The sequence below is a fragment of the Vipera berus genome (genome assembly GCF_964194415.1).
Source record: "Vipera berus genome assembly, chromosome: 14".
In the NCBI taxonomy this organism is placed as follows: domain Eukaryota; kingdom Metazoa; phylum Chordata; class Lepidosauria; order Squamata; family Viperidae; genus Vipera; species Vipera berus.
Window position 1 is genome coordinate 7,423,452 of NC_138217.1, and position 24,283 is coordinate 7,447,734.

At 46.9% G+C, this 24,283-nt stretch overlaps 1 protein-coding gene across 1 annotated transcript in view; it reads left to right on the forward strand.

Annotated features, from left to right (window-relative positions):
- The window catches only part of FBRSL1 (fibrosin like 1), a 523,964-nt gene that overhangs the window by 477,498 nt on the left and 22,183 nt on the right, over positions 1–24,283 (forward strand). Inside the window, exons 8-11 of the mRNA XM_081338816.1 lie at positions 9,343–9,739; positions 10,788–11,044; positions 14,926–15,086; positions 20,479–20,529. Coding sequence (XP_081194942.1) covers positions 9,343–9,739; positions 10,788–11,044; positions 14,926–15,086; positions 20,479–20,529 — 866 coding nt within the window. The remainder of the gene's footprint in view (positions 1–9,342; positions 9,740–10,787; positions 11,045–14,925; positions 15,087–20,478; positions 20,530–24,283) is intronic.

Genomic DNA, 24,283 nt, shown 5'->3' on the forward strand with positions numbered 1-24,283 from the left:
ACTTTGGCTAAAGAAAGCCAAGAACTGGTTATTAAAGGCTGACTAGGAGGATCTCTTGTTTTGAAAGTGGTTAACTACCGCAATTTGAGGAAAAAGCACGGTGGAAGTCAAGCAGAAGGAAAGCGCACAGAGGCGGCTTTCAGATGGGACGATGGCGAACAGCTGAGTAAACATACTTTCCCCATTTTTGCAGAAAATGTTGGGATTCATAAGGAGAGCAGAGGTTTCGTCGTCTTCTTCTTTTTAAAAAAAAAAAACCTACCCAAATAAACTCCCAAGCAAGGATGAAACTGGATTTATCTAAAGGGGCCAAGGATTATTACAAGATGTGACCTTGTCTTACTTATTTATACAATAGTTGCCGCTTTTTGCAAAACCTCCGTAAGAATTAAGAGTTTTCTCAATGCACGACTTATCTTGTCTGCTAATTTCCCCTCTGATGCTGTTCCAGCGTTGGAGTGTTCTTACTGGGGGGGGGGAAGAGTCACTTTTGTCAGCCCTAGTTTTAATAAATGGTTGCAAGTCGATGTGATGACTTCCCCCCCCCCCCCGGATGCTTCTCCAGAGGTTAGCTCAGTGGAGGATGAACCAGTTCCAGGCACGTCTGCAGGGGATTTGGGACTGCAGCAGGACAGCCCTGAGGCTTCAGGTGGGGAAAGCACGCAGCTGCAGCCAGTCAGTGACAAGGAAGAGGAACTGCCTGCTGCATCTGATCCAAGAGCAGGTAGGGCAGAGAAAAGGCAGGAGCAGAGAAGGCCAGCCAGATTACTGGCATGGAGAAAGCCTCATCCCCTCTTGATTTAGCACAGCAGACAGATGGAAGCAAGGCTGGGAACAATGTGTTCCTTTCCTAGCTGTGTGTTTTCTGGTTGTTGTGATTTCTTGCCTCGCTTTGGATTGACACCGTGCCTTGATTTGGATCCTGCCTGGACTTTTCTTGCCTCGTGAACCCTCTTGTATTGTGGATTTAATTTTGCCTGGCGGGTTTATTCTGATTGGGAAATTTTCAGATGCCGTGTGGACTCTTCGGCTATTGCTCTGTGGACTAGCATGGGTCTGCTTGTGGCTAGGCTTAATTGGGACAGTTCTGGGTTTCTGGCGAAGGGAGTTACTGGGAAATATTAATGGACTCACTAAACCACAGTTACCGGGGGGTGCGCGCGCGCATGAGCAGGACACCACAGTCGAGGACTACCTGTAAGAGAAAGCTGGTCCTCTCACCTGGTAGAAGACAGCCGTGCATCTACATCAGTCCATAACTTTTGACCACAGTTGACCCCAAAACTTACATTGCTAAGTGAGACATTTGTATACCTCCGTAGAGGAACAGATGGCCCTGATTCTTGGTAGCCTCTCAGAATTGAATCAAGCTACCTCCCGTGGCCTTTGATTTGGGTTTCTCTCTCTCTCTCTCTCTCTCTCTCTCTCTCTCTCCCTCTCCCTCTCCCTCTCTCCCTCTCCGTCCCTCTCTCTCTCTCTCTCTCTCCCTCTCTCCCCCTTTCCCCCTCCCTCCCTCTCTCTCTCCTCTCCCTCTCCCCTCCCTCCCTCCCTCCCTCCCTCCCTCTCTCTCTCTCTCTCTCTCTCTCTCTCTCTCTCTCTCTCTCTCTCCCCGAACAGGCTGTTCTGTTCGGTTGAGCATTAATTGCTTTGGGGGCCTTCCGTGCTATTGATCCATCAAGGCCTTCAATTCCAATGCAAGGCTGTGTCAGGGATTTAATTGGAGCGATTAATAACTCAACAGCCAGGCGGGAATCAATAACCGGATTTCCAAAGAGAGAGGGGGAGAAGAAAAGCAGCAAGGGAAGGAAGTGCTCCCCCACCCCCCCTACCACTACCTCTCCTTCTGTCATGTGGCAGCTGATGGTTGGTTGGTTGGACTTCCTTGATTAATTAAAACCCTCCCCGCCCTCCGACAAGGAGGCTTGATAGATAATTGAGTTGTGTCTTTTTAAAAAGGCTTTGACCTGATTACTCAGTACTGGGGGGGGGGTTGTCTTTTGTGTTGTTGATTTGAGCCATCCCGAAGAGCACCAAAACAGCCCAGCCAGCCAATAAATGCCTTTTTTTTGACCTGCGTTGTGGGTTGTGTTGTTGTTGTTTTTTCTTTAAAGGAAAAACCAAGCTTGTCTCCCTTTTCTAGTCAATGGCCCCTTACGTCATGGGTCTGGGAAAGCCGGTTAGCCTCTGCTTACGAGCCAGAATGAAGGGGTTTAACCCTGCTGAGTTTTGATCCGCGTTCGAGGCCAAGATTTAAAAAGCCGCCCGTGAAACTTCCAATCTCATTACCGAAGATACTTCTGCGCTCGCTGCTGCATGGGCTGAAAATCCCATTTTTTAAGCCCTGCTCTGGGGGAGTTGCCAGCCGCCGACTTGCCCTGCAAACGTGGCGTGACTTGACTTTTCTGCAGCTTTGAATGGCGCTCCTTTGCCTTTGGATTTTCCTTGGCAAATGCAATGATTCGCGGCCAGAAACGTGGTAAAACGGGCCAAACTCACTTAACAAAATGTTTCACTTAGCGACATAAATTTGTGGTTGTAAGTCGAGGGCTACTTGTAAAAGAACATCACCGCTGGAAGTGTGTCAGTGCCCTGTCTGTATTTTCCCAAGGAGACTTTCATTCCAGCAACGGTGTAGCTGTAGACAATAGAATAGAATAGAATAGAATAGAATAGAATAGAATAGAATAGAATAGAATAGAATAGAATAGAATAGAATAGAATAGAATAGAATAGAATAGAATAGAATAGAATAGAATATTGGAAAATAGAATAGAATAAAGAATAGAATAGAATAGAATGGAATGGAATGGAATGGAATGGAATGGAATGGAGCTGGAAGGGACCTTGGAGGTCTTCTAGTCCAGCCCCCTGATCAAGCAGGAGAACCTACACTACACCATCTCAGACAAGTGACTGTCTAGTCTCTTCTTAAAAACCTCCAGTGATGGAGCACCCACGATTTCTGGAGGCAAAGCTGTTCCACTGGTTAATTGTCCTCACTGTCAGGAACTTTCTCCTTAATTCCAGGTTGCTTCTCTCCTTGATCAGCTTCCAACCATTGTTTCTCGTCCTTCCCTTTGGGGAATAAATTGACCCCCCCTTCTTTGGGGCAGCCCCTCAAATACTGGAACACCGCTATCATATCTCCGCTATTTCTTCTTTTCTTTAGACTGGCCAAACCCAAGTCCTGCAGCCGTTCTTCGTATGTTTTAGTCTCCAGGCCTTTGATCATCTTAGTTGCTCTTCTCTGAGGTTTTTTTTCCAAACTCACAATGTTTTTTTTCTGGTATGGTGACCAAAATTGGCTGCAGCATTCCAGGTGTGGCCTTACTAGGGTTTTATAAAGCGGTACTAATACTTCGCGTGATCTTGATTCTAATTGACAATGGAGTTCTTTGGGGAGATATCATTTCAGGAGTGTGCAAGGCACTTGACTGAATTTGCTGCTCACAAACTCCCGGGTGACTAGTGCAGGGGTGGGGATCCTTGGCTCTTTTATGACTTGTGGACTTCAACTCCCAGAATTCCCGAGCCAAGTTTCCCCGCCCCAGGTCTAGTTGCAAATGCCCTTTGGTCACGCATCGTGTGTCCAACTCAAGCACACCGCTAAAACCTTCACGAGAGCAGACTTCAGGCGTTTAACTAAGGAGCTTAGAGAGCAATAGGGTTTCGTTTGAGTAGATTATTCCTAAATTTGGAGGCCGCGGTTTGGAAAAGGGCCATCAATTAAACTCATCAAATGAGCTATAATCCATTAATCCGATACAGCTACACGACTTCGGGATGGGACTAAAGCAGTTGATTTGGAGACAAAGCGTTTTCGAGGCAGCGTGCACGTACAGATCCGAGTTGGGCGTTGTGTTGGATTTGATTTAAAAGAAGGGCTGTGGGGCAGGTGGGAAGGAGAACCCAGCACCTGTGTGGAGGAGGCTCCTGCTACAGCCCTGCCATCTTGAAAACAGATGTGGCTGCTTTAATGAGTTGAGAGTCAGTGGCTGCATTCATGGTCCCATGGAAGGAAGAGGGACTAAATCCAAACATATCACCAGGAATGGTAATGGAAGTATTTCCAAATGGGTACAAGCTTGGAAGAACACCATTCCATGGTGATCCGTGGTGGCCCAGTGGTCAGAATGCAATATTGCAAGCTAACTGTGCCGACTGCCAGCAGTTCAATTCTGACCACCTCAAGGTTGACTTAGCCTTCCATCCTTCCGAGGTCCGTAAAACGAGGACCCAGATAGTTGGGGGCAACAGGCCGCTTAGAGAGGAGTGTAAAGCACTGTGGAGCGGTATATAAGTCTAAGGGCTATTGCTGTTCTATTCTATTCTATTGCCGTGGTGGCACAGTGGTTAGAATGCAGTATTGCAGGCTAATTGTGCCCACTGCCAGGAGTTCGATCCTGACCGGCTCAAGGTTGACACAGCCTTCCATCCTTCCAAGATCAGTAAAATGAGGACCCAGATTGTTGGGGGCAACATGCTGACTCTGTAAACTGCTTAGAGAGGGCTGTAGAGCTCTGTGAAGCAGTATATAAGTCTAAATGCTAGTGCTTTACCTTTCCTTCCTTCCTTCCTTCCTTCCTTCCTTCCTTCCTTCCTTCCTTCCTTCCTTCCTTCCTTCCTTCCTTCCTTCTTCCAGGACATTTTCTCAATTGCCTGCTCTACATCCCACCCCAGAATTTAACAGATTAACAGAGTTGGCAGGGACCTTGGAGGTCTTCTAGTCCAACCCCCCTGCTCAACTAGGAGACTCTAGACCATTTCAGGCAAATGGCTGTCCAATCTCTTCTTAAAAACCTCCAGTGATGGAGCACCCACAGCTTCTGGAGTCCAGCCCTTCCACTGATTAACTGTCCTCGCTGTCAGGAAATTCCCCCTTAGTTCCAGGTTGCTTCTCTCCTTGATTAGTTTCCATCCGTTGCTTCTTGTCCTGACTTCAGGTGCTTCGGAGAACACGTTGACACACACACACACCTACCTGTTCTTTATGGCAACCCCTGAGATATTGGAACATTGCTATCCAGTCACCCCTAGTCCTCGGGGACCCCTTGGACAAGAGGACCTCCAAGGTGCCTTCCGGCTCTGTCACTCTGTCCTTCCCAAGGCTCTGCAGCTTTTTACAGCCCTACCAACTGCAATCTAGCAGGTTAAATGATTTTAGCCGCACAGTTTATTAAAAGTGGCAAGAGCTCGCTCCAATTCTTTTCCTGTTCGGCAGGGCTGTCAGAGAGAATAATTGACCGTGGCAGCTGTTCGGAGAGTGTTTAGACGGTGCAGGATGATGACTCTTGACGGACAGCTCTGCATAAAGGAAGAGAAAGGCTAGAGGTGGGATCCATGCCGGGGTGCCGGGCAAGCATCTTCCTTAGGAGGGGGGGAAAAATGTGGGAAAATGCAAATGGAGCTCGGCAGAACAGACTTTCCAAGCCCAAACCAGAATTTCAAATGCTGCTCTCTCGAATCCATCACCTTCTTCCTGCTGCTTGGAAAAGCCGTAGGTTTCCCCAAATGGCAACATTGACATCACCCTGGGACATTTACATCACCCTGGGATATTTGTGTCCTTCCCACGGCCATCTGGGGGCTCCATTTTCCACCCTTCCTCTCTGTTAAGTCACCATCTCTTGTTTCATTAAAGGCCCCGCTGAGTTCCGTGATGGTTAATTCCAGTTATAGACTTGGTAATAGAATAGATCTGGAAGGGACCTTGGAGGTCTTTCAGTCCAGTCCCCCCCTGCTCAAGTAGGAGACCCTAGACCAGGGGTCTTCAATCTCGGCCCTTTTATGACTCATGGACTTCAACTCCCAGAATTCCTCAGCCAGCGTGCCTGGCTGAGAAATTCTGGGAGTTGAAGTCCATGAGTCATAAAAGGGCCGAGTTTGAAGACCTCTGCCCTAGACAGACAGACAGACAGACAGAGCGATGAAGATGGAGGTGATAAAGGATGGATGGATGGATGGGTATAGGCAGAGACAGACAAATAGAGTCAAAGATGAATAGAAGGAAAGGTGATGGATGATAGACAAGTGACCGTCTAGCCTCTTCTTAAAAATCTCCAGTGATGGAGTGCCCACAATTCCTATTCCACTGGTTGATTGTCCTCACTGTCAGGAAGTTTCTCCTTAATTCCAGGTTGCTTCTCTCTTTGGTCAATTTCCAACCATTGTTTCTTGTGCTTTGGAGAATAATTTGACCCCCTCTTCTTTGTGGCAGCCCCTCAGATTCTGGAAGACTGCTATCATGTCTCCCCTATTTCTTCTTTTCATTAGACTGGCCAAACTCAAATCCTGCAGCCATTTTATGTTTTATGTTTTAGTCTCCAGGCTTTGGATCACCTTTGTTGCTCTTCTCTGATTTTTTTCTATTTCCACTGCTTTGCAATCGCTTCACAGTTATGACGGTTGCTGTGTCCCTAAGGTCATGCGATCTGCTTTTGCGACCTTCCGACAAGGAAAGTGAACGGGGGTGGGGGGGAGCCAGATTCGCTTAACGACCGGGTTACGGACTGAACCCCTGTAGTGCTTCACTCAGCAGCTGTGCCAAGAATAGAATGGGGCAAAGCTCACTTAACAACTGTCTCGCTGAACAACGGAAATGTTGGGCTACAATGTGGTCGTACGTTGAGGGCTACCTGTATCTGATCCCATGGTGGAAATAGCCTTTTGATGCCAGGGTCCACTCCGTGGAACAATGAGAATTGCAACTCTTCTCTACTCACCGGAAATCCCACTAGGGGAAGCGTTCTGTTCAGATGTTGCAATGAAAAGAGGCAGGATTGATAGAAAGCCACATGCTCGATGACTTGACTGCTGGTGGAAACATACATCCAGTGGGATGTAGGAGATAACATGGTGCCTTTTTGTTAAGGAACATTTGGTGCTCCGTCCCTCTTTTTCCTTCCTTCCTTCCTTCCTTCCTTCCTTCCTTCCTTCCTCCCTCCCTCCCTCCCTCCCTCCCTTCTTTTGCTATCTCTCTTATGCCTTCTTCCAGTGGTGGGATTCAAACAGGTGAACAACCGGTTCTCTGCGTGGATGCCTCTTCCAGAAGTCCGCTCTGGACCTGGGCAACAAAAAATTAGCTACCGGTTCTGCTGAAGTGGTGCAAACTGGCTGAATCACACCTCTGCCTCCATCCCTCTCTTCGTTCCTTCCTCCCTTCCTCCCTCCTTTTGCTATCTCTCTTATGCCTTCTTCCAGTGGTGGGATTCAAATATGTGAACAACCGGTTCTCTGCTTGGATGCCACTTCCGGAAGTCCGTTCTAGGCCTGGGCAACAAAAAATTAGCTACCGGTTCTGCCAAAGTGGTGAGAACCGGCTGAATCCCAACACTGGTTTTACCTCTCGTGGACATCTGTCCTTCCAGGGGAGAAAAAAAAAGATCTTGGCGACATGTTTCTTGATTCAAACATCGTCTGGGAAGTGTGGTTAGCTAACAAGCAAAGTGGTCTACTGGAGTTAGGAAGAAAGGAAAAAGTCGGTGCGCTCTAATCCCTGCTGAAGTTTGTGCCAAGACACAATTCCTGATAACTGTCAAGAAGGCTTGTGAGGGGAAAAGAGCTGAAGCTGATGTGAATCCAGCTTTAATTAAGGTTGAAATATTGGAGTTGACTGCTGAGTCTTTGGCAAATTAGCTCGAGTGTATTATTGTGGTGGAAATTTAACTACTCCAGAACTTGGGGGAAATAAACCGCACGGCTGCCTTTGCAGGGCTTCTGTAGAAGTGCCAGCTAGAAAACAGGAACGCAGAATTGGGACCATCAGAAGCCAGGGTGGAACTAGAAGCTCTGGACATGCAATCTATTTTTTGTTTTTTTCGAAAGCCTCCTTGGAGGCTGGTTTAATACAGCCAGTCAACTTTGGGGCTATTCCAAACTATAGCGATGGTAAAAAAAAATATATAACCATCTGTTAGGTGATTTATCTTTACGTAGTTAACAGCAAGTTGGCCCAACAAGTATTTTGCAAAGAGGTTCACGCTGACCTCTCCCAAAAAATAAAATGTAACTTGGCTTGCCAAAGGTAAACTAAGGCATTTTCCCCTGTTCTGTACCTATGATACAAGTGGTGGGTGCTAAGCTTCTTGTGCGTTAACATGCAGGAGAAAGGTTTATAATAGAATAACAGAGTTGGAAGGGACCTTGGAGGTCTTCTAGTCCAACCCCGTTGTTCTGTACCAGCCTGCTACCGGCCCTGCAGAAAAAGCAGGGACAACCCCTTTACCAACGGTAAGAGGCTGGAATAAAGCCTGCCAAATTTATTAACATAAAACAGAGCAAAACAAGACACCAACCATGAAACAGGAGCTATGAAACAGGAATTACTCAAGCGGTTGCCTTCAGCAAACCAGCCCTCCCACACATTCCCCTTATATACAGTTCAGGGCGTGGCTTCTCTCTGCCTCCTTCCAAGGTGCCCCATTGCCTTCCTCTGTTTACTCCTGATTGACTGCCTCCTGCGTCGGGCGTCCTTGAACAGGGCCAGCTGTGGGTCATCTTCATCCATGCTGTCAGGCTCACACAGCTGGGTCTCCGTCGTGACCAGGTGGGAGGGGCCTGGCTGAGGGCTCTGCGGAGCCTCAAGGCCATCATCAGCAAGCTCTTCAACACCCCCCTCCTCCTCTGAGTCGTCCAACCCAACTGCCGAACCCACAGGCTGACCCTGAATCACAACACCCGTGTGCACAAGCAGGAGACCCCATATATACCATTTCAGCCAAGTGACTGTCCAGTCTTTTCTTAAAAGCCTCCAGTGATGAAGGCACCCACACCTTCTGAAGGCAAAGCTGTTCCACTGGTTGATTGTCCTCGCCGTTGGGAAGTTTCTCCTTAGTTCCAGGTTGCTTCTCTCCTTGATGAGTTTCCGTCCATTCTTTCCTGTCTTTCCTTCTGGGGCTTTGGAAAACAGGTTGACCACCACCACCACCACCCCTCTTCTTGGGTGGTAGCTTTGTTTATCCTAACCTGTGGAAGACGTGAGCCATTTTGTAGAAAGTGGTCCCTTCCTAGTTTGCAAAGGATGAGAACTTCCTTGATTCTTTTTTTTTCCTTCCTGCAAATAAATCTTCAACGAACATCCACTCTGGTTTTAAGTTTTGCTTTTGAAACACCCCGAGGAATTGAGGACTGCTGGGATCCATCTTAAGTTGAGGGTACGGCAAAGGATGTTGTAATGGAACAAAAAAAAACACAGAATAACTTTGTTTGAATGATGTGATGTTCTCCATATGTGCTGGACTTCATTCCCAGCCAGAGGGATCGACAACTTCCTTTCCTTGAGCTGAGAAAAATCTTGCACGTAAGTTTTGTTTTTAATCCCCTACGCTTGCTTTGTTATTGTAGGTCCAACCTCGAATGACAAGGCCGAAACAAAAGCAGGAAACATCCCTAAAGTGTCTGGGCTAGAACGCAGCCAGGAACTGAACACAGACGTGCCCTTTGTTCTACCCCTCTCCAGCCCACCACCTACCACAACAGTTGTGACGTCCAGCTCTTCTGTGCCCACATCAAGCACTCGGCCTAGCCCAGTGTTGAAAAAGGAACCGTTGATCCCAGCACCAGCACCTCCGAGGCTCACCCCTCAGCCGCAGCCTCGGCCTCAGTCGCAACCTCAGCCTAGACCGCAGTCACAACCTCAGTTGTTGCCTGAGCTTCGGACACAGTTGCCGAGTCATATCCCCCCTCCTCTCGGTTATCAAGTTCATCACCAAGTGGCCCACAACGGACTCAACAATATCAGGTAGGGTCAGCTAAGGTTGATTGGAAGGGTGTGTGTGTGTGTGTGTGTGTGTGTGTGCACGCGTGTGTGTGTGTTTTCAATCTAGCACCCAACTGGAGAGTTTGGACAATCGTCATTGGGTGCAAGCAACCAGAACAGCGCTGAGAATGGATCAGATATGTTTTCTTTATTGCTGATCGCCCAGTTTACAAGAATCTCACCAGACTGTCTGCCTTCCCTTGGAAAAGGCACATATTAAGGATTTGACTTCAAACACTTCCTTCCCCGAATCAGCTCTAAGCTGGAATGTCTTTTAACTCCCCTAATCAGGGCATCCAGCCAGTGGTTCCACCACAATCGTTTTCTGGATTCCTTTCCCAAAATTCCTCAAACTTTGTGAGAGCAGGAACGTGGCAGTGAACATTTTTGTTGTTCGCAAAAAAACCTTTTTCCTCTCCGTGCACCGGACTTGGAAATCACATGAGTTTTGATTCATGTTAATGGGAAGTTCCTCCAGGTTCTCCCAGCCCCTGGTGGGTCTGCTAAGTGCGGGAAATGATTAAGGTAGAGAAGGCAAATTGCTAAGATAGGGAGAATGACTGATTTTAAGACAAAAAGTTGTGCAGGATATTTCTCATTCTGTTCTGGAGGGAAGACCTCAGAACATCGTAGTTAACCAGAGTAGAGGGTAAAATATCATGAAGGACATCAAGCTGGGAGTAGTTAAGTGGATCTCAGATGCATCAGACTGGAAGAGAAAGTTCAAGGAAGAGGAGACGTTAAGGTCATCCAGTTAATGCTGGACCTAATTGAGATGGCAGAAGGCGCTTTTCTCTGGGAACAAGTGTCCAGAAATTCCACTTTTTCTGGATGTTGAAGAACCTCAAGTAAGAGAAGAAGGCTGGTGTACACACTGCAAAAACTTTTGTTTTCTTGGGGCTAGGGAGCTGGGGTGCTTCCAAGGATAATGGTGTTGTTTTGTAGACCATCTGGTCCTTCTCTAACCATGTTCTCCATCTCCTCCTCCTCCTCTCTTTCCCCACCCCATTTCTTTTGTTTCTTTTCACAGCAGAAGCAGCAGCGCCAGCAGTGCCACAAGCATTAGCCTCCCCAAGCACCTCTCTCTCTCCCCGCAGATCCCACCCCACCACTCCTCTGGCCCCGTGGTGCCCCTTTCCATCTCCAACCTCGCCGCTTCACACTTCCCTCTCCGATCACAATCCCAACATCAGCACCATCCGGCCATGTTCGCCCCCCCTCCCACGCTGCCGCCCCCACCTCCAGCCTTGCCCACCAACAGCCTTGTGATCCCAGGTCACCCCGCAGGTAGGTGCCACCTGCTCTCCGGATTCTGTACTAAGATAGGTTCACCACCGCTCCCTCACTTTGAAAGAGGCGCACGGTTAAGTCCTCGGTCCAAGCTACAAGCAGCAGCCCAAATTGTGGAAACCTTTTGGGAAAAGTGTACGGTAGAAATGCCACCTTTGGTTAAGTTTCTGCCAATTTTTCTTCTCATTTCTTTTATCGCTGTAGCCTCGTTCGCTTAATAACCCTATTTTACATCGCTTTCTGGGCGACCAGTCAGCTCTTTGCGCCATGACTTTAATTTTATTACGTTTTACGAGCTCACTAAATGAAAGAACACACAAATACCCCAACCGACTTGATAGCGATCACATAACACACTGACAAATGTCCTCCTCTCGGCTTCAACGCGTGACATCGATAACCGAATCCTACTGTGATCTGATTGGCTCATTGCCAAAACAAGATGACCCCCCCCCGATTGGCTCTCTAAACACTCAATGCTCATTGGCTACAATCAGAGGAAGGAAAGCTACCTGATATCAACCTGAGCAACTTGTGCTTCCTTTTTTCTGGTGATGTGGCTATAACTTTTCGTAGAATACGGTACAGATAATTGAACAAGCTTTGTTGCATTGCATTCTTGATTAAATTATCTTTCCATTGATATATAATTTTATGGTACTACTCCCCCCCCCAAAAAAAAGTGGTGTTATTAGCCATCAAACCTCAAAAATGCACTTTTCCCAAAAGGTTTCCACAATTTTGGCCACTGCTGTATGTAGATAACCTTTGGGCGCAAAAGATCAGCTCCATATGTGACGGTCCAATTAAACTGCTTTATTGCTAAAAGGCTATGCACAGGAACCTTCTCAACTCATGCTTGGAATTGAGAACGGTGATCTCAGCTTCTGCCAGGTGTTAAATAGGGGTCAGTGGAATTCAAGAAAGGTTGTAGTTTGCTTGTGACTATGTAGAGATTCTAGGCTAATCCCCATTTTCACTCCACCCTCAGATTCTGCCACTCCTTCTACAGTAAAAAAAAACCAGTCAAAACCAGAAAGAAAAAATGAGAAAAGAAACGAGAGCATATTTTGAGTTCTAATCTCAACTTTTTTGAACAGAAGTAACCCCACAGTGGCTCAAAAACATAATCTCTTGAGTTGAACGTTCTACCCTGTCCATCATTTTTTTTTGTGAGTCTCTGCCTCCGTCTTGGATAAATAGCAGTGTACTACTGGCACAGAGAAATGCTTAGTCCCGTGGTGGAATTATAAAATAGGAGTAAATGAAATCTGATATCCTCCAGATGTGTGGAACTTCCTAGCCAAGATGGGAATTGGGACTTGAGCTATGAAGTTGAAGCACATGTGGGGAGAACTGGTTTGGAGAACTTTTGAGGCAGAGCTGCCATTTTTCATAGAATTCCCCTATTGTACCTAACATGCAAGTTTCATCCTTAGTACTGGATGGACCATTAAACTGTTTTGTTTGTTTTTAAAAGCCTAACCGCACATCCCTTTTTTGATAATTCCTTCCCAGTTGCAAAATTCTTCCAGCAAGCCCTGATTTTATGTGCCATCACCGTGGGGAAGCTAGAGACCCTGGCACTCATCGTTATTCATGTATGGATGCAAAACAAATTCCTCAATAACATTCACAGTTGGGAATTAATCAACGTATGCAAATGACATTTCTGTCCTTAGCAGGCCAGGAGAAAATCCTGGATTGAGTCTACGTACGAAGCACAGCTAAACTAGGAAATATAAAAAAAAATGCCTTGGTGGAAAGCAATCCGTTCCTCTAGAAGGCAAATAAACGTATGCAATAAACATGCACATATGCAATAATATTATTTCCCGGCGTTCCAGTTTTGGGGCAGATGCTCCCCTTGTAAAGCTGGACATCTGGATTCCTGGAGGAAGCAAAGCTTTTATTTATTTTTCATTTGCAACATTTGATTTTTTTTCCCCCTGCGTATTCCCTTTATAGTTTTCCATTGTCTTAGGTCTGTTCCTGCAGCAACTGGAACCTATGGTGGATTTCTCCCTGTTCAAGGCCCCCTTTTCATCTGGCCTTTGACTCTATAATTCACCCATTTGGATTAATGGTGAAATCCAAAACAAACAAAAAAAACCACCTAAAACACCAACAAGAAAAGAGAAAGAGATTGTAGAGCCAAGAAAGAAAGAAAAAAAAACCCTACATAGCACGGAGATTAAAGTAGATACACACGTGTGCCAAAACCTTATCTGATTTCCTACGCAAAGGTAGTGAAGAAGTGAGAAAGAGGAGGCTGGAAGCGATTTGTAACTGCTAATAGCAGCGATGCTTTTCGATTCGCTCATTTCCTCCTTGGAAGATTTTTAATTCAGATAGGAAAGAAGAGAAGAAAGCGGCTGCAGTGTTGCAGGCTGAATTTCCAATCTCCGTCGGACTTGTCTTCTGGAAAATACACGTTTGCCTTCAGTCCCAGAGACTTGAAGTCAGAAAGAGATTGGACTGAATGTGTGCATCCAGAGCTTCTTCTCGGAAGCTTTATTCAATGGGACAACTCAAGAGTTGGGCAACAAGGAATAGGTTAGATCAGGGGTAGGCAACCTTGGCTCTTTTAGGACTCGTGGACTTCAACTCCCAGAATTCCTGAGCCAGCATGGCTCAGCATGGAAACCTCTCCCTTTCCCCTCAGCGTGGCTGGCTCAGGAATTCTGGGAGTTGAAGTCCGCGAGTCCTATGAGAGCCAAGGTTGCCTACCCTTGGGCTAGAGAGTTCCATCTGACTTCCATGGAAGAGACTTCCATGATAGAACCAATTTAGAGAGAGGATGGCCCCTTTCATAGAAATTTTGAGGTAGAGGCTTCCTGCCCCGAGTAAGGTTGGATATGAAGCCGCCTTCATTTCGTTGAGGTCAGGGATCCTAGCAATGAATTATGGGCCAGGTAGCAGCTGATGCCCAAGTCCTCAGCCTGGAGCCCTGGAGAGCTGCTATCAGTCCAGTTAACTTGGCAAATTGTACTACTTGTAATAATAAGCCCATTTTCTCTTCGCCTCCTCAAAGCTCTCACAACATCACTGTAGCTAGGAAGGTCCTGAGAACTGGTTCTGATCCAGTCTAAAGCATCAATTTGACCCGGATGCACCATTCAGGTTTTTCCCACTGTACGCTGGTGCGATCTTCGAACCCAATTGTTAGATCACTTTAGAAAAACAAAAAAACCAAGTCATGAGACCGTTTATGGCCCAGAAGGAGCATTAGGAACAACCTCGTTGCTGCGCAAGTCCTATCACATTAATATTTCAATTCCAATAACGTAAGCAACCCGGTCTTCAGGTTCAAACAGTTGTGAGGAATCCTAAGTTGCTTTTATCCATAACTTGGGAGATAATTCTCAGACCCCTGTCCCAATCGGGCTTGCAGTGTTGGCTTTGCACAATCTGAAAGGGTTTTCAAGGGCGGGTTTGAAAAGATTGAAACGCCAGGGTCTCGGAGTGGGCTTGAGTTTGGGTTTGAAAGTTCCCCCTTCTAGAAAAAGATACGAGAATCCATTACTTAGTCATTTTCCCTGGCCCCCGTTAAGGCACAAAAACGCAACACGGTCAGTGATTTGAGGTCCCACAACTTAAAGTCAAAGTCACAAGGAACCATGTAGACCTTTAAGGTCCAACCTCTTCTTCATTGCATGGATGAGGTTCCTCCAGAAATGTTGGAGTGGGGTGGAAGAAGAGATGGAGACCTTGTTGGGTTGCCCTTTTCTCGCCCCAAATGTATTCTCCTTGAAAGCAAGATCAGTCGTGTCTCTGGGGCTGGGCAGGGGTGGTGGGGAGGGGCTGAATGTTGCTAACACCCCCCAATTATTTTTTTTCTACTGTGATAACTCATGGTATTCTCTCTTGTTCTTTAGATACCAGCCTGTTGATATCATTCAACCAACCAATCATGTATTGCCAGCCTCATTCGGGGATTCTGATTGGTACATTGTCACAGGCATCTCTCTTACCTCCACCAATGAGTTCTCACGTAGAAAACCATCACAGCATGACGTGCAGAAATAGGGAATGCCAGGTGAATATTTTGAATTATTTTACTTCTACGTTTTTTGTGTGAAACTCACAGGCTGCTGGGCCCTGGTGTCTTCCTTCCTTCCTTCCTTTGTTTCTTTTCTCTCTCTCTCTCTCTCTCTCTCTCTCTCTCTCTCTCTCTCTCTCTCTCTCTCTCTCTCTCTTTCCCTTTCTCTCTCTCTCTCTTTCCTTCTCCCTGCTCTTCTAGATCACGAACGGCTTAGACAAGAACTGAACAATCGGTTTTTGATTCAGAGTGCGGACAGGACTGGCGGCTCGCTCGGTCTGATGCCGAGGGCGGACTTCCACCAGCACCAACACACTCACCAACACACCCATCAGCACACAATCACTCCTTTCCCGTCCAGCCTGCCCCAGATGCCGCACTCTGCACCTCCCCTGGTGCGTACCCCTTCCCCAAACCTGTGGGTCAGTAGAAGCACCTCTGGTTGGCCCTGAAGGATGACCCAAACCGTTCTTCTTCTGCTAATCCAAAGGATGCCTTGCTTTTAAGACATGGTTGCGATTGCCGCTTTCCACCGCAAACAAATGTGGGGTAATTTGCTGCTGCTGTTTCTTAGTGTTGCCTTTATTTTTATTTTTTCTGCTTTGGGGGTGGGAAGGGGAGAGTGGACTCAGACTTTCCACTTTCCAGACAGACCTGGGCATTTAGATATGTCTAGTCACATGAAAAGAAGGACTAAGGGAGGCATGATAGCACGGTAGTGTTCCAACTATTCAAGGGGCTCTCACAGAGAAGAGCTCAACCTGTTCTCCAAAGCTCCTGAAGGCAGGACAAGAAGCAACGGGTGGAAATTAATCAAAGAGAGAAACAACTTAGAAATAAGGAGAAAATTCCTGGCGGTTAGAACAACTAACCAGTGGAATGGCTTGCCTCCAGAAGTTGTGAGTGCTCCATCACTGGACGCTTTCAAACAGAAATTGGACAGCCTTTGGTCTAGATCAGTGATGGCGAACCTTTTAGAGACCGAGTGCCCAAAACTGCAACCCCAAACCCACATGTATCGTCGGGTGCCGGGTGGGCGTGGCCAATTGGGTGGGCGTGGCTGCGGTGGTAACGGCAGACTGGGTGGGACTAAAAAGTTCAATCAATCAATTCCAACTTTGCGAGATCTTTTTTTTTCCCCGCGAGAAGTTGAAATTGATTGATTGGTGGAACCTTTTTTTGCACACGGCGGCGGAGGCCTAAAGCGAAAAGGTTTTACAAAACTCAGCTGATAGGCCTAGGACTGGGGCGACGGTGCGCGTGCCCACAGAGAGGGCTTTGGGTGCCACCAGTGGCCCGCGTGCCATAGGTTCGCCACCACGGGTCTAGATGTTAGAGGCTCTCCTGCTCAAGCATGGAGTTAGACTAGGTCCCTTCCAACTCTTTTGTTCTAAGCAACACGAGACTCAGATCAGCTAACTCAAAGAGAGCCCTTAAGGGCGAAAAGTGTTCTTGCGCGTCAGGAAAACCCACCACCATCCCTTGGAATGTTCTTAACGCAAAAGGTATACCGACTGCCACCCTCCTTTTTCCTTCGGCCTCTCATCCCGCCATCATCATTTCAGCTGCCCGTGAAAATATTCTTCCTTCTTTGCTATCCAAGTTGGTGCCACCCAGTTAGCGGTGGGAACATTTCTTTTTTCCCCCTTCCCCTGAATGTTAACATTTGACTTGAGGAAGCCCCATCAATAAGTATTTGTACTTTCAACACTGACCACGCTGTATGGCAGTATATTTGTTCAAGGCACGGCTGAAAGACTAATTCAGGTATTTGGGATCGTTTTTAACATTTCCTTCCCACTAGCAGCCGGCTAGTGGAGTTGTGCGGATTTGGTAGCATGCCACCGCCCACCCACTAAGCGGCTTCCTGCTTTCCTCAAAATGTCACCACCCGTTAACAGATGGGTCCAAATTTTGGGTTGGAAAAAACAGCAACCCTTTGACTTGGTGTGGCGGGCAAAGCGGGGGAAGGCAGCTCGCTTCCCCATCCTTCGATTTTATTTTTATTTTATTTTTTTACATTTCACAGCCATGCTGTGTATTTGAGGAGCTGTCTCAGAATCACAGAAGACCAGAATTGGAAGGGAACCTTTGGGGGTTTTCTAGTCCAACCCGCCCCCCCTGTTCAAGCAGGAGATCTTACGCCATTTTGGACAGATGGCTTAGGCCAGGGGTAGGCAACCTCGGCTCTTTTATGACTCATGGACTTCAACTCCCAGAATTCCTGAGTCAGCATAGCTGACTCAGGAATTCTGGAAGTTGAAGTCCATGAGTCATAAAAGAGCCGAGGTTGCCTACCCCTGCCTTAGGCCAATCCTGCCTTAAAAACCGCCAGTGATGGAGCAGCCACGCCAGTTTATCGTAATCTATGTTAACTTACCCAGATAATTGTAGAACGTAGAATCAAGGGACCTTGGAGGTCTTCTAGTCCAACCTACTGTTCAAGCAGGGGATCCTGAGCCATTCCAGACAAGTGGCCATCCGATGCCTTCTTAAAGTTCTCCTGTGGGGGAGCGCCCTCAATTTTGCAAGCCCTTCCACTGATTAATTCCTCTCACCATCAGGAAAATTCTCCTTAATTCTAGGTTGAATCTCTCTCTAATGGCCTTCTCCCCTTTACTTCTTGTCCTGCCCTCACGTGCTTTGGAGAGTAGGTCAACCCCTTCTTTCTTTGTGACAGCCCCTCAAGAACTGGAAGACTGCTATCATATCACACACACACACACACACACACACACACACACACACACCGGTCCCGTCTCTTCATTAGTTCCCTGCAAAATGGGGTGAAACTCACTGAACATCTGTCTCGCTTAAGCTGCAGAAATTTTGGGCTCCCTTGCGGTCGTCAGTGTGGGTCGGGGCTCCCCATAACTAAATAAATGCGGCAGACTCCTTCCCCGGTCCTGCCTTTTAGCAAAGGCCGGGCTCAACGTCTCTTCCCAACAGCGTTGGGCGTTTTGACGCCCAATCCCAAACAGGGTTCAACTTTTTTTGCAACTGGCTGTGTTTCATTCTGTTTTGTTTCCAGCCTCCTTCATTTTTGGGGGGGGCAGGCCCCCGCGGGGGTGGTGGTGGAAGAGCCAAGCCGTGGGAAATGACAGGTTGCCCTTTCTTCTCCCGCCTTGTCATCCCTTTGGCGGCACTAATCCGCTTAACCCAAGCACAAAGAACAGTTTCACCAACCCTTAAGAGCAGAGGAAGGCAGCCTTGGCTCTTTGATGACTGGTGGACTTCAACTCCCAGAATTCCTGAGCCAGCATGAGGGAAACTATGGCCCCTTCATGACTCGTGGACTTCAACTCCCAGAATTCCTGAGCCAGCACAGGGAAAACTTTGGCCCCTTCATGACTTGTGGACTTCAACTCCCAGAATTCCTCAGCCAACATGGCTGGCTCAGGAATTCTGGGAGTTGAAGTCCACGAGTCATAAAAGAGCCAAGGTTGCCTACCCGTGCCTTAGAGTGCCTTCAGGTGTTTTGAACGTTGCCCAAGGGTCATTTTTCTTTCCTCCTCCTCCTCCTCCTCCTGAGAATCGCAACAAGCTCTGCATTTTCGCTTGAAAGCTGGCCCAGCCTGGAGATTTTTACGAACTGCCTTACCTGACATCCCTTTGTACAAGCCACGCCCTGCTAATGTCGGGCGAAGAGCGTTAACCCCCCACCACACACACACACACACACACACACAATTTTGCCCCGTCTTTCCACCCGGTGTCTGATTCTCCCCTTTCCCGATCTCCCACTCAACGGGTTTTCTTAATCCAAAAATGCCAGAACGGGAGGGGGAGGGGGGGAAATCACCAGCTGCAATGTGTTTTAGTAATTTCTGGTTATTTACACTGGAGGGTACATGACTCCGGTAATCACTGTAATTAACACAATTGCAAATCTGCTCTCCTGCATGGCGGGAAAGGACGCAGGAGGCAACGTGACAGTTTGGCTGGGGGAGGGGGCCATTTTAAGGAGAAACCCTCCCCCTTTCTCCCTTTGATAGGACCTCTGCCTGCTTGAGAGTTAATTGTCCTTAGGACGTGATCGGAATACTAATAGGAGCGGAGGCCATTTGGGTCAAACCCACCCAACGTAGCGGGCGATTGGACCACAGACTAAAAATAAAGAGAGGTCAAGATCCACCATGGGTGGCAGGCACAAAAACTCTGTTTTTCGTTACCTCCTTTGTTAGCTGACCGTTGCAAACCTCCCCAAGCGAACAAAATTCGGACGCTCGGCAACTGCTTCATATTTATAACGGTCCCGGGGTCCAAGGAACCCCCTCTTTTGCAACGTCTTAAGGAGAAACTTCCTGACAGTGAGGACAATTAGCCAGTGGAACAGCTTGCCACCAGAAATCGTGGGAGCTTCATCACTGGTGGTTTTTAAGAAGAGGCTGGACAGTCACTTGTCTGAGATGGTATAGGTTCTCCTGCTTGAGCAGGGGGCTGGACTAGAAGACCTCCAAGGTCCCTTTCAGCTCTATTCTATTCTGCCAAGCAAAGTCAGTGGGCCAGCCCGATTCCCTTAGCAACCGTTTAACAACCGTCCGGTTTACCAACAAAAATTTTTGGTCTCAGGTGTGAGGACTGCCTGAATGGGCAACAGAATTTCATTTTTAATGTGGGCCAGTGTGCCCCCAGTAAAAAAATGACAATAAAGGTTATCTTATCTCATAGTACTGTGGGCTGGTGATTATGTGCCTGTCCCAGAGTCCCCCAGCTGAAGGGAGAGAGTAGAATATGGGGGGGGGGGACAAGACCTGAGTCTCCCCACTCCTAGTCCAGTACCTTCACCACCCTACCCCACTGATTTTCCTCGATCAGGATGGAAGCTGTGTGCTTTGCTAAAAGGGGGCTCTTTAAAATGCTAGGCGAATCACAAGATAGCCCTCAACTTACACACTTAGCGACCGTCGCAAGGGCGCTGGAAAAAGTGACTTACCACCGTTTTTTTCACACTTGCGGCCGTTGCAGCATCCCCATGCTCCTGTGATGAAAATTCAGGCACTCTTTCAACCGACTCACATTTATGACGATTGCCGTGTCTTGAGGTGACGGGGTCCCCCTTTTGTGACCTTCGGACAAGCCAAGTCCATGGGGAGGTCAGATTGGGTTAACCGCCGTGTTACTTAACGTCACAAGTGCGGGGACTCCCTTTAACAGCTGTGGCAGGGAAGGTGGTAAAGTGTGGGGGACAACTCAACGTGTGTTTCACTTAGCGACATAAAAATTTGGGCACAGCTGTCATAACTCGGGGACTGCCTGCAATAGCAACCCACCTCCACCATGTCTGTGAACTGCCCCAAGCCATCCTGTGTTTGGTTATAGACTTCAGTTGCAGTCCAAGGTTTATACAAAACTAACCAACTTCTCCAACTTTATTTTTTTTTTCTAGTTCGACAAGTACGCACCCAAGCTGGACAGCCCTTACTTTCGACATTCCAACGTAAGTGCCTTTCATTCTTCATCTTCTTAAAAAGCGTAGAGTTTGTTCCCCTATTTGACTTTTTTTTTCTTCCTTACCTGTTTTTCACGCAACAAGCTTCAAGCTGCGTGGGTTTTATTTAGGATGAAGAAAAGAACAATTTATTTTTTAAAACACACACACACACACACACAACTCAGCTATTTTCATTCTCGAAGCAGTTTTTATTTTATTTTTATTTTTATCTTGGACGTTCCCAATCCGTTCTGCTTTGCCTCTGATTAAAAGTTCTCTTTCGGATCTAATCTCTGATGCCTTTTTTTTTTCCTCTCAGAGACTTTTAGCTCAGCCAAGTCATCTCTCACTCTCTCTAGAGCACTCCAGACTTCAAATTGGGGCTCACCCAGAAATTTCCCCCAAAAATAGCAAATCAAGAAAGGTTAATAATATCCTGTGACTTGGCATCTGATTTTTCCATACTGAGTCCAGAAGGCAAGCTCAGGACCGTAATCATTTGAATGGTTATCAGACCGGAACTCAAGAGACCTACATATCTGGAATTAAATAAACTGTGAGCCAAAAGCAGTGTTATATAAAGCAGAGAGATAGTTAACCAAGATGAGAACAATGTGTTAGACAAATGCAGGTGGGGGGGGGGGGGAAACGGTATAAAAATTGCAGAATGCTTGCCAGATTTGAGCCTCCAGTAGGCTTTCTTCATAAATAAAAGTGGGGAAATGTCACTTTTTCATAAATGATGTCCAGATTTTTCCACTCTGCGTTCTTTTTTGGTTTGTTTTTTTTAAGCAATGTTTCCCTCTTGTGAGTTACTGCAAAGTTTGATGGAACTTGTTCATCCAAGAAGCTTCTCTAGTTCTAACTGCCTCCAGAAGCTGTGAAATGCTCCAACACTGGAAGTTTTTAAGAAGAGACTGGACAGCCATTTCTCCGAAATGGTATAGGGTTTCCTGCCTGAGCAGGGGGTTGGACTAGATAACCTCCAAGGTCCCTTCCAGCTCTGTTGTTGTTGTTGTTGTTGTTGTTATTATTATTATTATTATTATTATTATTATTATTATTATTATTATTATTATTATTATTATGAAGAACACAATGGGTCTGTTACCCATCGTTCAGTTAGAACTGAAAGGACGAGAAGCGAAACATTTTCCAAGAAAGTCCAGTTACATTTTTTTGGGGGGTGGGGGGTGGAGGACAAGCCTCAGTGTTATATCCCCACTTGTGGGAGCTGCTGATTTCCACAGGCTACTTTTGTGGAATCGGTTAGACTTTGAACGCTTGAAAAAAACCCATCATGCACAACGCAGGCCGAAATTCCCCTTTTGGCCTCGCCGGGACACAAAAAAAAGACACAAACCATGAAAGGAACAAGGGACTCCAACATAAATGCCCTTAACATCTACATTCCGTTAAAATGAAATCAACTTAATTGCAGTGAACACCCTTGAGTTGTCCCATTTAATCATTCCTGCCTTCCGCAGCTTGAAAAAAAACAAAGCACGAAACCAGAATTTGGGAACAGGTCTGGCTGTTTCTGGTTCTTTGTGGTGAGCCCCCTCGGCCCTAAAGATTTTAGAGGTGCTTTTGAAGAATTATCTATATTTTAAGGTTAATTAACTCGGTGAGTAGAGAGGGCCTTTACAGTCATCGCTGCAAGCCTTCAGAAAGACCTTCATCTCAAATGGCTATTTTTTTCCCCCGAGAAGTATATTTTTCTTCTTGTAATTGGTCTAATCTTCAGTGATTTTATTATTATTATTATTATTATTATTATTATTATTATTATTATTATTATTATTATTATTATTATTATTATTATTTATTTATTTATTTATTTATTTATTTATTTATGTATTTATTTAATCCCATTTATATCCCACCCTTCTCCGAAGACTCAGGGCGGCTTACAATTTAAGCACAAACCAATGTGCTTAGCAATAGCCTTCATTCTATGTATATGCCTGATTATTATTATTATTATTATTATTATTATTATTATTATTATTATTATTATTATTATTATTATTATTATTAAACTCAAGGACTCTGGTTGGCTGGACAGGGCTGACTATTACAGCTCTGGCACTGTTTTATTTCTGTTACTTTATTTGGATGGCTTTGGTAGATGGCCAGGCCTAGACAACCTTGGAAGATTCTGGAATGGGCCACAGATCATCCTTGAACAGGAGATTTCCTCTGCAAGGAAGCTCAAGGCTGTAGACTAACCTTGAAGGGTGGGGGGTGGGGGGAAATCACACCATCACACAGGAAAGCAGTGTCAAAATACTTCAGTTTCACTGCCAATAAAACTGCACAGTGTCATCTCCAAGAGCTTAACTCAAGGATATTCCTCTTGTGTTGTTTTTTTTTAACAACCGCATGAAAGAAGCTGGCTTAACAGAATTGCAGAATAACAAGAGTTGGGAGGGAACCTTGGAGGTCTTCTAGTCCAACCCCCTGCACAAGCAGGAGAACCCTGTCTATTCTGGACAAATGGGTTGTCCTGCCTCTTCTTGAAAACCTCCACTGATGGAGCACCCACATTTATCATAAGTTAAGTTAATGTGCCCAGATTAATCATAGGTAAAGGTAAAGGTTCCCCCGCACATGCATGCTAGTCGTTTCCAACTCTAGGGGCCGGTGCTCATCTCCGTTTCAAAGCCAAAGAGCCAGCGCTTGTTTGAGGACGTCTCCGTGGTCATGTGGCTGGCATGACTAGACGCCAAAGGCGCATGGAACGCTGTTACCTTCCCACCGGAGTGGTCCCTATTTTTCTACTTGCATTTTTTACATGCTTTCGAACTGCTAGGTTGGCAGAAGCTGGGACGAGTAACAGGCACTCACTCTGCTACGCGGCACTCGGGCTTTGACCCGCCAAACTGCTGACATTCTGATCGACAAAGCTCAGCGTCCTAACCCACTGAGCTACCGCATCCCTAGATTAATCATAGAACCTAGAATTAACAGAGTTGGAAGGGAGCTTCAGAGGTCTTCTAGTCTGACCCCCTGCACAAGCAGGAGACCCTTGACCAGGGGGTCCCCAACCCCGGTCCTTCAACCGCCACCAGTCGGCTTATTTGGGCCGCGCAAACAAGCGAAGCTCCATCCGCAGGATGCAGGCAGCACGTGAACCCATGCCTTCTCCGGTCCACAGAAAACCATCTCTACACGGAACCGGTTCTTGGTGCCCCAAAAGTTGGGGGGGGCCACTGTCCTACCTAGACAGTTCTGGCTTGCAGAGAACTTGGCTGAGAAAGTTCTTAAAAACAGACCCGCCTCCACCTCTTTTAACCTCATGGGCACCTTCAGCCTATCAAGCCCAGGAAAGGACGCGTAGCTAGAACCTCCGGCCTTCCTTGTTTTTCCATCCCGTCACTTTTCTCCGCTGGCTGCATGGGCGGCAGTCTTGGAAGGAAACCAGATGCGGGTTGGGGGTCAAAGCCTGGGCTTCTTGGCTGGGCCCTGTCAGTGGGAGGGTGGCTGCAGATTAAAGGGGGGTGGTCCAGCACGAAGCTTGTGAGGGTCAAGCCCCAGGAGAAAGGCCATCAAGTGAAGTAATTTTGCTCTGTGTCAAAAGAAGCATCCGGCAGCGGTCCAGAACTGCTGCTTCGGTAGAAATTGGGAGGGAGAGAGGAGCAACGGAGAGAAGAATGGAGGAGGGAGGGAGAGGAAGGAAGGAAGGAAGGAAGGAAAGAGAGCGAGATCACATAGCTCTATTCCTTCAGAGCTGGCCACTTGATCTTAAAGCCAGCTA